Below are 16,720 nucleotides of genomic sequence, written 5' to 3' on the forward strand. Positions count from 1 at the left end.
TGCGATTAAGAATTCCCACAGAGGTCTTTTTTAAGCAGTAATTTAGAACCTTGCTTTGTGAAGATAACTTCAGCAGCTGTGCTTAGGATGGAAATTTAAGTGGAAAGGATACAGCTATAGTTGTCTAGATTGGTGGTCAGCCTTTTCTATAAAGAGCCAGATAAATATTTTAGGCTTTGTGGGCCATATGATCTCCACCACAACTACTCAGGCCTGCCACTTGTAGCCATAGACAGTTTATAAACAAATAAGCATGGCTGTGTATTTGTGTAGTAAATGAGCAGCACCGTTTTGTAAATAATAGTATTGAGTTATGAATAAGGGTTTCTTTTTTTTTTTTTTTTAAGATTTTATTTATTTATTTGAGACAGAGAGAATGAGAGAGAGCGAGCACATGAGAGGGGGGAGGGTCAGAGGGCGAAGCAGGCTCCCTGCCGAGCAGGGAGCCCGATGCGGGACTTGATCCCGGGACTCCAGGATCATGACCTGAGCCGAAGGCAGCCGCTTAACCAACTGAGCCACCCAGGCGCCCGAATAAGGGTTTCTTACACAGGTCCTTAAAGATGTTGTACCCTTAGGTTCATATTTAGCTCTTTAGCGTCTTCCTCTATAAAATGGATCTATAAAATGGCATCCTTCTCTGATTTTTAATAAAGAAAGTAACTGTTAAATAATTTTTTTGCAAACCCTAAAGCTGTTTAGAGAAAATGTTTGATAAAGCTCTAAGATGAATTTGCTATTGAGAATGGACTATTTGTTGTTGGCTTAATTCTTTTCATTTCTTCTTGGGTCTTTGTTTAAACCAACGTGGTGCTAACTTCCAGAGGTAAGATAAATCTACTTTTGAGCTACTTGTAATATTTCTAGCTTAGACCTTGATCTTAAGAGATAGAATTATAGTAACTGTTAAAATGAAATGTAGCCAGAAATATGATAAGCTGTTGATAATGTGTTTCTGTCATAGTGAGATTGCATTTACTTTAAAGGAAGCAGCACAGTACCTATACTGCAAATATGTTTAATATTTTAAAAGTTACTCATCTGGAGAAGTTTGATTCAAATGAGCTTTTTAGATGGCACTCACAACCTTTAAGATCATTAATGGTAGCATCCGAAAGACTAAAGAAAATTTAGTTTTAACTTTGTACAATCTTTTCTGGCAATTAAAAATGATTAGATTTATCTCTTTTTTTTTTTTCCCCCTTAAAAGTTAATAATCAAATGGATCTCAAGCTGAGAGGCAGTATAGTGTTATTAAGAACATAGATTTTGTGATCTGGGTTAAAATTCAAGTTCTGCCACCTTACCATCTTTGTGACTTAAGGTAATTTATTCTTCATCTAAAAAATAGCATTAAATGTACCTGCCTTGTCAGGACTGTTATGAGAATTTTGTTAAGTGAGATATATATAACGTGCTTAGCACAGGGTCTGGAATGTTATAAGCATACAATAAATAATTATTTTTTCAAAAGGATGTTAGGTTTTTTTCCAGAAAGCTTATGCTTTCTTTCTTTTTTTTTTTTTTTAAAGATTTTATTTATTTATTTGACAGAGAGAGATATAGCGAGAGCAGGAACACAAGCAGGGGGAGTGGGAGAGGAAGAAGCAGGCTTCCCGCAGAGCGGGGAGCCCGATGTGGGACTCGATCCCAGGACGCTGGGATCATGACCTGAGCCGAAGGCAGACGCTTAACGACTGAGCCACCCAGGCGCCCAAGCTTATGCTTTCTTAGGAATGTCTGTCATGTTGGCTGGCAAGGATATGGCACACAGAAGTTAACACTTATATATTTGGAACACGTGATCACTTTGAGAATGCCACTCTGTTATCAAATAAGTTTGTTAAAAATATATGCAGATTTCATGGTTGTTTTAATTTCCCCAATATCATTATCATCCTCTCAAACATTCAGCTATTTGAATTAGGTAAATTCTTCCTAAAAGATAGAATTCAATGAAATTAATGTTTCAAAATTAATGTGTATACATTTATGAGGATTTAAAAATTTACAAGCAAGTTTATTTCAAATATGAGTATATTCCAGGCACTATCCTAGGTGCTAATGATACAAAGATGTATGACAGTTATTGTCTTCAAGAAGCTGATAGCCTTCAAAGAAGGAAAGATAGGCAACAAAATCAGTAAATATACTGAAAATGTGCTAATACATGTGTTCCCAGGGTTTACAGGAACATAGAGCAGAGAGTTGTAACCATCATGAAGGGCTAGGGAGAAAATAAGCTGAAACTGATGAGGTTTTCAGCAGATGATGCCTCTTGAGCTGAGCTTTGAAAAAACAGATCAGCCCGGAAGAGGAAGTAGATGTTGTTCAGAGAAGGGGAGTTTATAGATTTTTATTAACATTCATTAGAAACATGGCTGTGTGACTTTGAACAAGTAACTTTAACTCACGAAGTTGTATCAGTATTAAAAGAATTAATAGGCTTTCTATTCCAGTGAAGAGGAAGAAACAGGGATCAGATTTATACTCCCAGCTAAACAACTAAAAAAACTGGACAAATTATTAGAGAAAACAACTCTCAAGACAATGACGTAAAACATGAAGGACAGTGATTCCTAGAGATGGGGGAAAAATGAGGTGTCCCCTTCAGTTGCTTCAGCTTGAGGCCTAGAGAAAGTTTCCAGGTCACACCACAGGAAGGGATGACTCAGGCAGAACCTGGTAGTCTCCTTGAGTTGAGAAGATGGAGCTGAAGAAATCACAGGACAGGTTACCAGAGAGGAGTAAGCTACAGAATATCTGCAGAGGGTTTCCTTCAGGTATTCAGCAGACTATTCATTAGTACATGTATGTGAGGAAAGTATCCAAGGCTTGGAAAAGAACTATTTGAAGTGATTAGAAGAAATTGCCTGCCACTACACAGAGTTGGGAACAGTGTCACCTCCCAACACCCAGTGTGGAAAACCTCATCATTCGTGGTGCTTCTGATCAAGTACTAAAGAAGTCTTAATGGTGGGGAAGAATTAATGACAGACGTAAAACTGTTCTGGTGCCGCCTAACAAAGTGGGAACTGAAAGGATCAAACTCCTTCCAAGTAATTTAACTGTGTCCTGTAACAAAGACCAAGACTATAGGAATACAAAAACATCCAGCATACAACAAAATAAAATCATGATGTCTGACATTTTTTCCAAAAGTACCATGCATCCAAAAAGATCAAGAAAATGTAACATATAATAGAGACAAAAATCAGTCAGTTGGAACCAACCTAGAATTAGTTGATGAGTACATTAATAGAACTATTATAACTATATTGCATATGGTTAGAGAGCTACTAAAAAAACTGAACATATTAAGTAGAGACATGAAAGCTATAAAAGCAATCAAAATTCTGGACATGAAATGTCTGAGGTGAAAGATATACTGGATGATATTAATGGACATGATACACTGCAGAATATGGATTAATGAACTAAAAGACATATCAAAAGAAACTATCCAAAATGGAACCAGAGAGGAAACAAAAACAAAAACAAAAAAGAGCATTTGTGAACTGTGGTAACAGCATTAGGCAACCAAATACACAATATAACATGTGACTGGAATCCTGAAAGAAAAGGTATGAATAGGGGCAACAGAATAATATAATTGAAGAAATAATGACCAAAATATCTCCAAATTTGATAAAAACTACAAGCAGTTTCAAGAAGCTGAACAAGCCCCAAGCACAAGAAATATGAAGAAAACCACACCAAAGCATATCATAATCAGATTGCTTGAAACCAGGTATGAGAAGAAAATCTTAAAAGCAAAAGAGTAAAAATAAATACTAATTGTTAATATATAAGAGAAAAATAATACTCATTATGTATGAGGGAACAGAGATAGCTATGAAAGCAGATTTCTCATGGGAGACAATGCAAAGTACAAGACAGTAAAGGAATAACTTTAAAATAATGGTAGAAGAATTTTATAAGCCTGGAATTCTTCCAGGAAGAATATCTTTCAAAAATGAAGGCCAAAATGAAGACTTTTTTTAAGACACACAAAAATGGAAAAAATTTATCACCAAAACTCCTGGACTATAAGAAATGGCTAAAGGAAGCCTTTTCAGATACTGGGTTGACATAAAAGAATAAAGAATAGAGAGTACTGGGAATGGTAATTACATGAGTAAATAGAACTCTTTAAAAGATAACTGTTTAAAACAAACAACACAGTGTATTATAGAGTTTATAACAATATATGACAGCAATGACAGTAATAATACAGAGGCTGGGAGGGGAGAAATGTAAATGTTTATTGTAAGGTTCTTATAGTATATATGCAGTAATATAATAAAGATAGAGTGATAAATTAAAGATGTATATTGTAAACTCTAAAGGAACAGCCAAAATAACACAAAAAGAGTTTTAGCTAATAAGCCAACAAAGAATATAAAATGGAATTATAAAAATGCTCTATCTAGGAGAAGGCATAAAAAGAAGAAAAAGGGGACAAAGAACAGATGGGACAAACAGAAAACAAATAGCATGTGGTAGAATAATAATTACATTAAGTGTAAATTGGTCCAGACATGCCAAGTAAAAGTCAGAGTTTTTCAGATTGCTTAAAAAAGCAGGATCCAGGGCGCCTGGGTGGCTCAGTTGGTTAAGCGACTGCCTTCGGCTCAGGTCATGATCCCGGAGTCCTGGGATCGAGTCCCACATCGGGCTCCCGGCTCAGCGGGGAGCCTGCTTCTCCCTCTGACCCTATCCCCTCTCATGCTGTTTCTCTCTCTCTCTCTCAAATAAATAAATAAATAAAATCTTTAAAAAAAAAAAAAGCAGGATCCAGGGGCTCCTGGGTGTCTCAGTTGGCTAAGCACCTGACTCTGTGATTATGGCTTAGGGCAGGATCTCAGGGTCCTGAGATCAGGCTGCTTTGGGCTCTGCTCAGCAGGGAGTCTGCTTGAGATTCTGTCCTTCTGCCCCTCCCCCCACTCGCACTTGCTTGCTTGCTCTCAAATAAATAAATCTTAAAAAAATATATACAATGGAATATTACTCAGCCATCAGAAGGGATGAATACCCACCATTTACATTGACATGGATGGAACTGGAGGGTATTATGCTAAGTGAAATAAGTCAATCAGAGAAAGACAATTATATGGTTTCACTCATATGTGGAACATAAGAAATAGCACAGAGGATCATACGGGAGGGGAGGGAAACTGAATGGGAGGAAGTCAGAGAGGGAGACAAACCATGATGACAGACTCTTGACTCTGGGAGACAAATTGAGGGTTGCTGAAGGGGAGGTGGGTAGGGGAAAGGGATAGCTGGGTGATGGACATTAGGGAGGGCATGTGATGTGATGAGCACTGGGTGTTATATGCAACTAATGAATCATTGAACACTGCATCAAAAACTAATGATGTACTATATTTTGGCTAATTGAATTTAAATAAATATTTATAAAAAACAAGATCCAACTGTGTGCTGCCTATTAAACACACACACAACACTCTCTCTCTCACACACACACACACTGCAGATATAAAGCCAAGAGGCAAAAATGATGGAAAAGAATGTTCCAGGCTGAACTTAATATTGTTAAGTATTACTGTTAAGTAAGATGTCTTTTCTTCCTAATTGGCATGTAGATTCAGTGCAATCCCATGCAAAATCCTAGCAGGGTTTTTTTTTGGGGGTGAGGGGCGTACAAATTGATAAGCTTATTCTGAAATAGGAGATGCAAAAGAGCTAGAAGAGCCAAAACTACTTTGAAAATGTAAAAAAAAAGTTGGAGAATTCATTCTACCTGATTTCAAGAGCTAATATGAAACTATAGTAATCAAGACAGTGTGGTATTGGTATTAAGACTGACAAATAGATTGGGACACCTGGGTGGTTCAGTCGGTTAAGCGTCTGCCTTCGGTTCAGGTCATGATCCCAGGGTCCTGGGATCGAACCCTGCATCGGGCTTCCTGCTCAGTGGGGAGCCTGCTTCTCCCTCTCCCTCTGCCTGCCGCTCCCCCTGCTTGTGCTCTCTCTCTCTCTGACAAGTAAATAAAATCTTAAAAAAAAAAAAAAGACTGGAGAATAGATCAATGGGACAGATAGTCTAAAAGTAGAGAGATACATATATATATATATATATATGCATATATATATCCAATTGATTTTTAACAAAGGTACAAAGACAAATGCATGGAAAATAATTCTTTTCCACAAATGGTGCTAAAACAATTGCATAGCAATATATCAAAAAATTTTTTAAGGTTTTTCAATGTTGCACTACATAGAAATTAATTAAACAAACTATAAAACTTCTAGGTATAAACATAGGACAGATCTTTATCAATTGTGGTTAGGTAGAGATTTCTTATATATAACACCACAAAAGCATGATTCATAAAAGAAGAAATTGATGAATTGGACTTCATGAAAATCAAGAACTTTCACTTCTTTGAAAGATTATCTTAAGACAATGAAAAACAAGCCACTCAATGGGGGTGGAGAGCTTTATTCAGAAAATAAACATAAATATATAATTTAGTTTGTGTGTGTGTGTATATATAAATAATATGCAAACCTCATGTATGAAAAATTACTTTCACTATAATTAAGAACTCTGAAAGCTCAATAAGAAAACAGTCCAACAAAAATACTGATTCAAATGTTTCCATTGTTTATTCCAGTGTTTATAGCAGCACTATAACAATAGGGCAAAGTATGGAAAAAGCCAAATGTCCATCCACTGATGAGTAGATAAAGAAGATGTGTATGTGTATACAATGGATTTTACTCATCCATTGAAAAGAATGAAATCTTGCCATTTGCAATGATGTGGATGGAAGAGAGTGTATTATGCTAAGAGAAATAAGTCAGAGAAAGACATATGCCATATGATTTCACTCATATGTAGAATTTAAGAAACAAAACAGATGAACATAGGGGATTGGACGGGAAGTAAAAATAAAATAATATAAAAACAGAGAGGCAAACCGTAAAAAACTTTACTAGAGAACAAACAGGGTTGATGGAGGGAGGTGGATGAGGGGATGGGCTAAATGGGTGATGGGCATTAAGGAAGGCACTTGTGATGAGCACTGGATGTTATAGGTAAGTGATGAATCACTAGATTCTACTCCTGAAACTAATGCTACACTATATGCTAACTAACTTGAATTTTAATAAAATCTTGGAGAAAATTAATTAATTAAAAAAAGAAAACAATCCAATGAAAATTTGGCAAAAAATTTGAACATCCGTTTTTCCAAAGAAAATTACTGATAAGGAGTACATGAAAAGATGGTCACCACCATTAATCATTAGGGAAACATTGATTAAAACCACAATGAGCTTAAAATCACTTTAGAATTTTAAAATTAAAAAGGCTGATTATACTAAGTCATAACTAGGATGTGGAGCAACTGAAACTCTTAATACACTGCTTGTGGGAATATAAAACTACTTTGGAAACAGTTTGGTAATTTCTTAAAAAATTAAGCATATATTTACCATCTTTCCAGAATCCTCTCTATACATTTTTTGTATAAAAAGAGCGTATGATTATTTGAAAATGAGAGAGATAGCTGAAAACTATTTAATCCAATCTTAATTTTGATTTTGCATAATGTTGCTAATTTATTTTCCAAATTGGAGTGCTCGTTTAGCTCAGCCACAGTTTTTTTTCAGACTTCCTACTTCCCTGTTCTTAACAATCCCTAAAAGTGTTGTTGGCAGCTGAAATGGCTCTTGTTTCATCAACTCCCAGGATTTCCACAGTGGTGGCCAGGGTTTCAGGGACCTAGCTGAGCATGAATGGAAATGAGAAGGGTAAACAAAGAGTTTAAATAGTTTAGTGTATAAACTGGTTTATATAAGGATAGGCTTGCTTCTCTGCTTCTTGATTTTCATGTATGTAGTTGTGGCTCCAAAGATTGTGCTGGTTTTGAATGTTAGCTTTGGCATTCTTTCAAGATTCTAGACATGCTGTCTATTTATAAAGAACTCGGGGGACTGAACACATAAGAGTAAATCCAAAGTTAAGGGAACAAGTCTCGACATTGAAGATAGTCACCTCCACAAGCCATTAGGAGACTGACTTATATTTTAGTTTCATCTTAGGAGCATTTGTTTCTTCTTACTCTTCTATAACACTAGGGCTTACAAATGGAGTTCAGTAAGTATACTGGCTACCAAGGAGAGGGAAGGGAGCAGAGCAGCTCTGGAAAACCCATGGCAATAGAAAGACTACCAATCCCTTCTCCCCCAGCCAGAAGACCACTATTAATTTAGAAATTTTAAGCCCTATATGATAAGAATTTCTAGCAGAAGTACAGTTTTCTTTAAGTGAGTTAAAATTATGATACATTATCTACTAATTTACTTTTTTGGATATCATACCATATAACATAATAATGTTTTAACTTTAATATAGCCTTTAAAGACTTCTAGTAGAAGTTCATACTGTTCTTACTGTTCTGTTTAATGTTAATGCTAAATTTTTTTGAGGGGACAACAGTTATAGTCTCTATAATTCAGTTTTGGTGATATTTGTTTAATTATGCACTACTAATTTTGATGTAAGGAAAATTATTTTTTAATGGAATATAATTTTTTTATCCATAAGTTTGCTTCACACAATATAATTGTGACATTGTGTTCTTAATCGTGTCCTCATTTTACAATTCTTATATTAAGAAATTGTATTACATGCATTTCTATTTGGTATTATATTCTTATTTATTGTATAAGGTTTAATTTCTGGTTCTGAATAACATTAGTACCATTTACCAGTTTTAGGTGGAATTCATACTAATCCCTGAACTGTAATACACATTAAAATAGCTAAAGCATTAGAAATTTTGGCACTCGAGCCCTTAAAGGTAATTTCATTCTAAGCCAGTTAGTATGGTGATACGTAACTAAAAATGGATTAGTATAAGTTGTTCTTTTAGCTCTATATCCTGTTTCTTCTTTCTCCTTAATCTTTTCTTAAAAAGTAACTATAGATAGCAAATAGAATGATGGCAACAGAAATCAGACTGCCTCTTTCCTGCTGCCAACTCCCAACTCATCTACTTCGGAGCCAAGCAGCTGCCAATGCAGATAGGTAGATGGCACCTGGAGGTTCTCAGCCATGAGACCTGTTGTGATGCTTTCCTTCTTCTGGGACAAACTCAAGATTGCATCAGTGTAGGGGAGCCCTTGGAAAGAATCTGAGAGGCAGGTGAGTGATAGTAAGAGACTGCAATCCCATATCCATTCAACTTATTCACTAGTAAGGGTAAAGAAAGATATTTACAAATGAACATATTTACAAATGAGAGAACATTCACATTTGATACCCGATCCAAGAAAAATGCTTGAAAAATGACTTAAATATTTATGAGTACCAGTATTTATAAAATACAAATTTTAAAAGTCTGGCAAGTCCAACAATGTATTTTTCCCCATAGTTGAAGTTCTCTCCTGCATTGCTAAAATTTAGCAAGTTATATTTGTATAGGCACATAGAATGTCATCATATTTCATCTGTTAGGACAAATGTATGATTTTGGACAGATTTTTCTTTTTCTTTTCTTTTTTTTTTAGTTATTTATTTATTTGACAGAGAGAGAGAGAGCGAGAGCAGGAACACAAGCAGGGGGAGTGGGAGAGGGAGAAGCAGGGCTTCCTGCTGAGCAAGGAGCCCGATGTGGGACTCGATCCCAGAACCCTGGGATCATGACCTGAGCCTAAGGCAGACGCTTAACGACTGAGCCACCCAGGCGCCCCCAGATTTTTCTTTTGAACAGAATTAAAAACTCATCCTTAGCTTTTATATCTATGGTATTAATTGCTTTGACTTCATGACTGTCCTAGTGATTTAGCTAGAAGGATCCTGAAATTTGGAGTCAGAAGGTCTTTAATTTCAGTCATTTACTAGTAGAGGCAAGTTACTAAACTGCTCTGGTTTTCTTTATCTTTGAATATGAATCCTATATTATAGATTGTTAGAGAAATTAATGAACATATAAATATGTCTTAACAGGTGTTTTTATCAAAAACACCAATCATCTTTCTTTAGGAATGGGAATTACCATATTTTCAAGACCGTGGTTATAAATGGAGGAGGGTAGGAGCTGCCACGGAGGGGGATTTTGTAGGGTAGGAGACTTTAACAATACTGTTTGGGTTTTGGGGGGGTTTTGTTGTTGTTTTTTGGATGTGGATACTCATCATCCTGCGTATTTTTCTATGTCTTAAATATTTAATTGTTAAAATAATCTTCCTAATGAAATGCATGAAACTTTGCCATGAAATATCTTAACCAGTAAAGTGTCTTAACATTTTTCTATCAAAGGACTTCCTAAGACACTCTGAAATGTATGCTTCATAATTCTTAGCTTGTTTGGGACCTGCTAGTCAGAATATCATTTCCTTCATGCCATTCTAGTGATGTAATATTGCACAAAGTATCACGTTTCTACTGTGTGTGTTAAGTAATTGGCAGAGGTCACAAATTGTCTGTTTGGGGATTGAACCTGGCTCTTAGAAGTACTGTTTGTCCCACACAGTATTGGTCTTTATGGAAACTTAAAGTCTCATGAAAAATCAAGAAATGTCCTAACCCTGAGTTTGCATTTCTGTATGACAACGGTGAGTTGGTGCCGAGTCTCCGCTGCTCCCTTGACCTAGGCCACGTGCTCACTGTTCTGCACCCTCACTGTGCTCCCTGATACTGAGGCCAAGTGTCATTTGCCTTTTATCATCATAAATGTTTATATTACTGCTTGGCCCCCATAGGCAGTTTATTTTATAACTCTTAGAGAGGTTGTATTCAGTAGATGTCACAGTCTTCTATTGATATTTTGCTGTGATATCTTAACTTGAGGTTACATATTTTCAGTACTTTGTAACTTTATAAAGCTCGCTTGTGTACATTTTCTCTATAAACCTAATGTAAAGTACTATTTTTAAGTTTGTCAACTCCTCCTTCTGTCAGTCAGTCCTTTCATGTTACAAAGTAATTACTTCTCAAATCTAGTTCTTCCTGTCCAACCCTACCACCACTGCTCCACCTCAGGCCCTCATCATCTCTCACCTGGAATTCTTTAATTGCTTTCTGACTGAGCTCCTCATCTCCAGTCACATTTCTTTCAGTTCATCCTCAAGTGTATCACTAGAAAGTGCAGATCTCCTCTCCTCACACCACTGTTTCAAATTCTTCTGAGTTTCTCTCTCTTCTATGGCAAGATCTGCAAATGTTTCCTGAAAGGTCCAGATAGTAACTTTTTAGGCTTTGCTGGCCAGAAGTTTCCTGCCACAAAAAATGGACTCTGCTGTGGTTGGACTGAGCACAAAGCACCCACAGACAGTACGTAAACAAATGGGAATGGCTGTTCCAATAAAACGTATTTACAAAACCAGGTCACCAGTCTAGGGCCATGGTTTGTTAACCCTTGTTCTAGGATAGGAAAGACTCTCCCTGTCTTTCTTCCTGTCTTAACTACTACTCTTCCATCCTGTTTCTCACAGTTTATTCAGAAGCACCACTCAAATTCTTAAACCTTTCTTGTACATCTTCTTTCTATAGCCAGTTATTTAATTCTTTCATTCAAACCATTTTTTCACAGAGAAATATTAAAATATATCTTATAAAATGTTAATTCTCAAATGATGGTATCATATTGAAACATGAGGCTATTTAGTCACTTGCTGACATCTTTATAAATGTATAGTGAAGTACAGTCTTAAATGTTAAAAAGAGTTTTTAACAAATCTTTCATAAAAATCCGTAACTTTGACCTTTTACGAAGATGGCGCCGAAGACTAAGAAAGAAGCCCCTGCCCCTCCCAAAGCCGAAGCCAAAGCAAAGGCTTTGAAGGCCAAGAAAGCGGTGCTGAAAGGCGTCCATAGTCACAAAAAAAAGAAGATCCGCACGTCACCTACATTCCGACGACCCAAGACACTGCGTCTGCGGAGGCAGCCCAAATATCCTCGAAAGAGCGCCCCCAGGAGAAACAAGCTTGATCACTATGCCATCATCAAGTTCCCCCTGACTACTGAGTCAGCCATGAAGAAAAGAGAAGACAACAACACGCTTGTGTTCATTGGGATGTCAAGGCCAATAAGCACCAGATCAAACAGGCTGTGAAGAAGCTCTATGACATTGACGTGGCCAAGGTCAACACCTTGATCAGACCTGATGGAGAGAAGAAGGCATATGTTCAACTGGCTCCTGACTATGATGCTTTGGATGTTGCCAACAAAATTGGAATCATCTAAACTGAGTCCAGCTGGCTAAATCTAAATATAAATCTTTTCACCAAAAAAAAAAAAAAAAAAATCCGTAACTTTGATACAATCCATTGTTGTGGCTTATGGCTTGGATACCATCAACACATTATCCGAAAATCTCAGAATAAGGTCACTGGTAGGAAAGGAGTTTAATTTCAACATTATCAAGTGTATTGAATCAAGGTTCTTTGAGAAAACAATTTTAGGACTGTTAGTAGGAATTGAAAGCATGTAACTCACATTGTGTCCTATCTTCATCACAGCTTCGCCTTGCAAATAGTTAGGAAAGCAGAAAATATTTGGTTTTAGGGTACGACTTCCCTGAAGTATTGGATGTCAAATTGCCACTTAAATTCTAATAGATCACTTTACACAGTTCCAAATGCAAAAAAAACAGCAGAACTTGATAATACGTTGTTAAATATATTAATAGTGTGGGTTTTGCCTCATTATTAAATTGCAGTTTTTAAGCTATTGCTGATTGGTACTGATTTAGGTGCTGATTTAGGCTATTGCTGATTGATGTTGGATAGTAAACAAAACCTTTTCCAGTAAAAAAATGAAAGAAATTCATTCTTGCATCATATTAATGAAAAGTGTGATTTGATTACTGTGGTGAGAGTAGATTAGTAGAGCTGCTGTGATGGAATTTTGTTAAGATGTGAATGGATATTAAGCTTGATAAGATAAAGTCCTCTAAATTTTCTGATATTTGCATAATAATACATTAATTTAAAACTCTCTTTATTAAAACTGACCTGTAAATGTCTTTTATGGTTGATTTTTAGCCACCAGCTGAACAGGCCAAAGCCAGACTACAGCTGGTTCTTGAAGCTGCTGGTAAGTGCATAATTTATTTAAATGAAAAAGTACTAAATAAATCTTAACATGCTTACAGGTGGGTCAAAGAAAAAAAAACACCTATTTTCATATAGCTTCACAAATTTATGAAATTTAGGTTATATGTATGGCCATATTTTATAGGAAATATTTATTGCTACAGTATAATGCTAAAAAGTCATTCTTTACCTTTTTATTTATAAAATTGGCTTCAATTTTAGTTTCAGTTTTGATAAAGTCCAATTTACTGACTTTGCTTTTGGTGGTATATTTAAGAATTCTTTACCTAACCTCACATCACATCATAAAAATCTCCTCCTATATTTTCTTCTAAAAGTTTTATACTTTTGCATTTAAGACCATATATGATCTATTTTGACTTAACTTTTGTATAAAGTGTGAGTTTAAATCACGTTTTCATTGTTCTAAAGGAAACAAGGTAAATGTAAAATAGTAATTTCTCCAATTGCATTGGACTAACTCATTGGACTGTTCTGGGTACCATCTAACCTTAAAATACCATATGTTTTGTTTTTCAATGATACAGTAATGCAGTGACTTTGATTTTACATATAATGCCCAGATTTATGTAGACATTAAATATTTTACCTTTTCAAAAAACATGAAAGATCAATGTTATCTTTTCTAAGTACTGATATTTTACTTTGAATCTTAATGTGCTCTTCAAAATGTATGTAACTTATTTAAATAAGTTGTTAAGGTTAAGCATGAGGGAGGGTTAGAATAATAATGCCAAAGTAGTACATATTTCTTAAAATTATTTACTTTTTAAAGATCTGTAAAGAGTCCATAATTTCCAATTGGAAAGTGAGAATTCTATTTCAACATCAAAAGTAATTTCGGACTACCAGATGATAGTAGTTGTATTTTTAGTTTCATTGATTGGGAAAATACATATGTGCATATTGATTCAAGGATTTCTTGGATTAACTCCTACCAAGAGTGTCCACGGTTTAAAGATTGGGAGCACCAGTGTAAATGATACACTAGCTTCATAAACACTAACAGAAAATAAAGGGATAAAAATTGATAAATATTTTGACTGTGAGTCTCTATACCACTCCATATTTCTTTAAAAGTCATTATATTTTATGTATTACTATTACTCATTTTATCTTTAATTATATAGAAATTACAATTTCTACATAGTATTACAGTTTTGCTTGCTATCAGGTTTTTCATATTTTGACTCAAATATACCGTAAGATAAACTAGTTAATATGATTCTCTATCATTTACATAAAGTACATGGATTCTTTAGTAGCATTTTGCTTTGAAAAATTATTTCCAGTTCATAATTTGAGTATGGACAAACTCTTAAAGAAAATTTTTATGGTGCTTAGTTCGGAAAATATTTGTTTCCATTATTATAACTATAAAGAATTTCATTTCATAGTTTTATACAGTTATCTTTATCTTTTAATATGATTTTGAAGCATATTATAAAACAGATCTGACACTCCAAACCTCATAGTATATAACTTGCTTATATTGGTCCCAGCTGTCACCCCTCATATTTTAATTTAACTTTCTAAATTCTGTTATGGATAAAGAGCTAGGTTCTGTGAATTTGAGATGCATTCAAATTATTATGACAATTTTACAAATTAGAAAACTTACATTAGCTGGATAAGCAAAGGACAGACCTTAGCTACATGTAGCATTATTTACTTAATAATTTTCTTCTTTATTTAACGTGTTGTCCCCAGCATTTCCCTCTTATGAGTTACACTGTGATATATCTCCTGTTACAAATTATGTTTTTTATATTTTACATTATTTTCTTGGAATTGATTACTATAGAAATGAATTTATGAGGTTAGAGGGTATTAACATTTAGAGTGACTTTTTATGCATTTTTGCTAAATTGTTTCGCAAAAGGACTGCGCTACTTTACATTTCCACTGATTAAACATTTTTACCAAGACTTCACTTTTGATGCCAATTCCATGAATATATTGCTTTATAATATGGCATAACATATTACACCCCTTTGGAAAACATCCAGTACTGCTTTTAATGAGAACGTGTGGATCACTTCTCGGCTTTTTGGCTAAGATCAAGTGTAATGAGAACGTGTGGACTTGGAGAGAAATAGGTGGATGGATAGGGGAGTAGGATATAAGCAAATACAGAACTTATTCTCAAAGTTCTAGATCTCTTTCAGTGAAGAATACAAGGTGTTCATGGTATTATTAAAAACAAATAAAGGAAGGGGGAATAAGACGAACTTGAGCTTAGTCTGGAAGTCTTGCTATTAAAGTCTAGCCTACTCCTATGATTGAGGTACCTGTATAGGAAGGTCTGGTAGCACCCATTTTGTCACATTGGAGGAAGTTTACTTGGGTTCTCAGGGAAAACATCCTTGACTTTGGGGCCTTAAAATTGAGTACAAGGGAAGACTTAAGGCTGTATGTTAAGATTCTTGAGACAGGATTTATTTCAGCTTTATAGTTACTATAATCTGGTAGATAGGGTTTCTATATAAAGAAATCCTGAAGCTACTTAGTCCTTTATTCTAACCTCAGGTCCCAGAAGAAAGTTTTATATGTAACCATTGCATTGTTATTGATTTATGAGTGAATGTTAATGATGTTATTGGTTTGGAATTAAAATATATTTAGAACATTTGGCAACAATTATTAGTGGTATGATTTTGAAAGACGTGTATGAGTGAAATAACATTAAGCAAAATGTAAGGTATCATGCATATTATACCAAACATGAATTTGAAGTCATAGATTTTATTGTATTTGTTATGATCATATTTTTTATACATTAAATTTACATATTTATACTTTGTTATGCTAAATCTTCAGATTTAGATAGAATCTTTTTTCATGTTCATTACTAAATTACAATTGAAACCAAAATTCATGTCTCTTGTTTAACTTTTAATTCAAAGGTGATGTGAAGTTAAGGTTATATCTAAGATTGCTTTTCTGTTGTTTTCAAATGGCAACAGGACACAGAAGGTTACAGAACTGTATAAATTTGTAAGACAGAATCTTTAAATTGTAACCTCAGCTAATGGCTTACCCTATGATATTGAGTAAATCCTATTAACCCTTTGTGCCATGCTTTCTTTTCCTTTCTGTCTTAAAAATGCTTTTACCATTCTCCCATTTGTTAAGATGCAAAACTTAGAAATTTTTATCTTTGACTTCTTAAGAGGCAATGATTCACCTAGAATAAATGATCTTATTTTGAAGTGTTTTTTATATTTAACCCTTTATTATCTTTCCCACTGCCATCTCCTTAGTCTAGATGCCAAACATTTCACCCAAAGGTTAATCTGTGACTTCCTAATTGGTCTCTTGCTTCAGTTCTCTTCTCTGGAGATGGTAGTGAAAAGTGGATGGGTTCTAAGTCTACTTACACTACTTACTCTTTGTGACCTTGATGTTTATTGGTTAGCCAAAACAGAGGTATTTTAAAAAAAATGGAACATGACAAATGTATATATTTTCTAGTTTACTATAGTTCTCTGTTTTTTAAAAAGTAATTTGTTGAGGTGAAATTCACATAATATAAAATCAATCGTAATTGTTTAAAGTGAACAAACCAGTGGCATTAAGTACATTCACAGTGCTGTATAACTATCACCTCTCTCTAGTTCCA

General features: G+C 34.9%; 1 protein-coding gene and 1 pseudogene across 1 annotated transcript in view; both read left to right on the top strand.

The window, feature by feature from the left end:
• Nucleotides 1–16,720, top strand: part of RSRC1 (arginine and serine rich coiled-coil 1) — a 408,321-nt gene that overhangs the window by 229,027 nt on the left and 162,574 nt on the right. The window contains exon 6 of the mRNA XM_081828722.1: nt 13,027–13,078. Coding sequence (XP_081684848.1) covers nt 13,027–13,078 — 52 coding nt within the window. The remainder of the gene's footprint in view (nt 1–13,026; nt 13,079–16,720) is intronic.
• LOC102750702 (large ribosomal subunit protein uL23 pseudogene) lies at nt 11,732–12,259 on the top strand (annotated as a pseudogene).

The sequence above is a fragment of the Leptonychotes weddellii genome, chromosome 1 (genome assembly GCF_054177405.1).
Source record: "Leptonychotes weddellii isolate Sample4059 chromosome 1, ASM5417740v2, whole genome shotgun sequence".
NCBI classification, from domain to species: domain Eukaryota; kingdom Metazoa; phylum Chordata; class Mammalia; order Carnivora; family Phocidae; genus Leptonychotes; species Leptonychotes weddellii.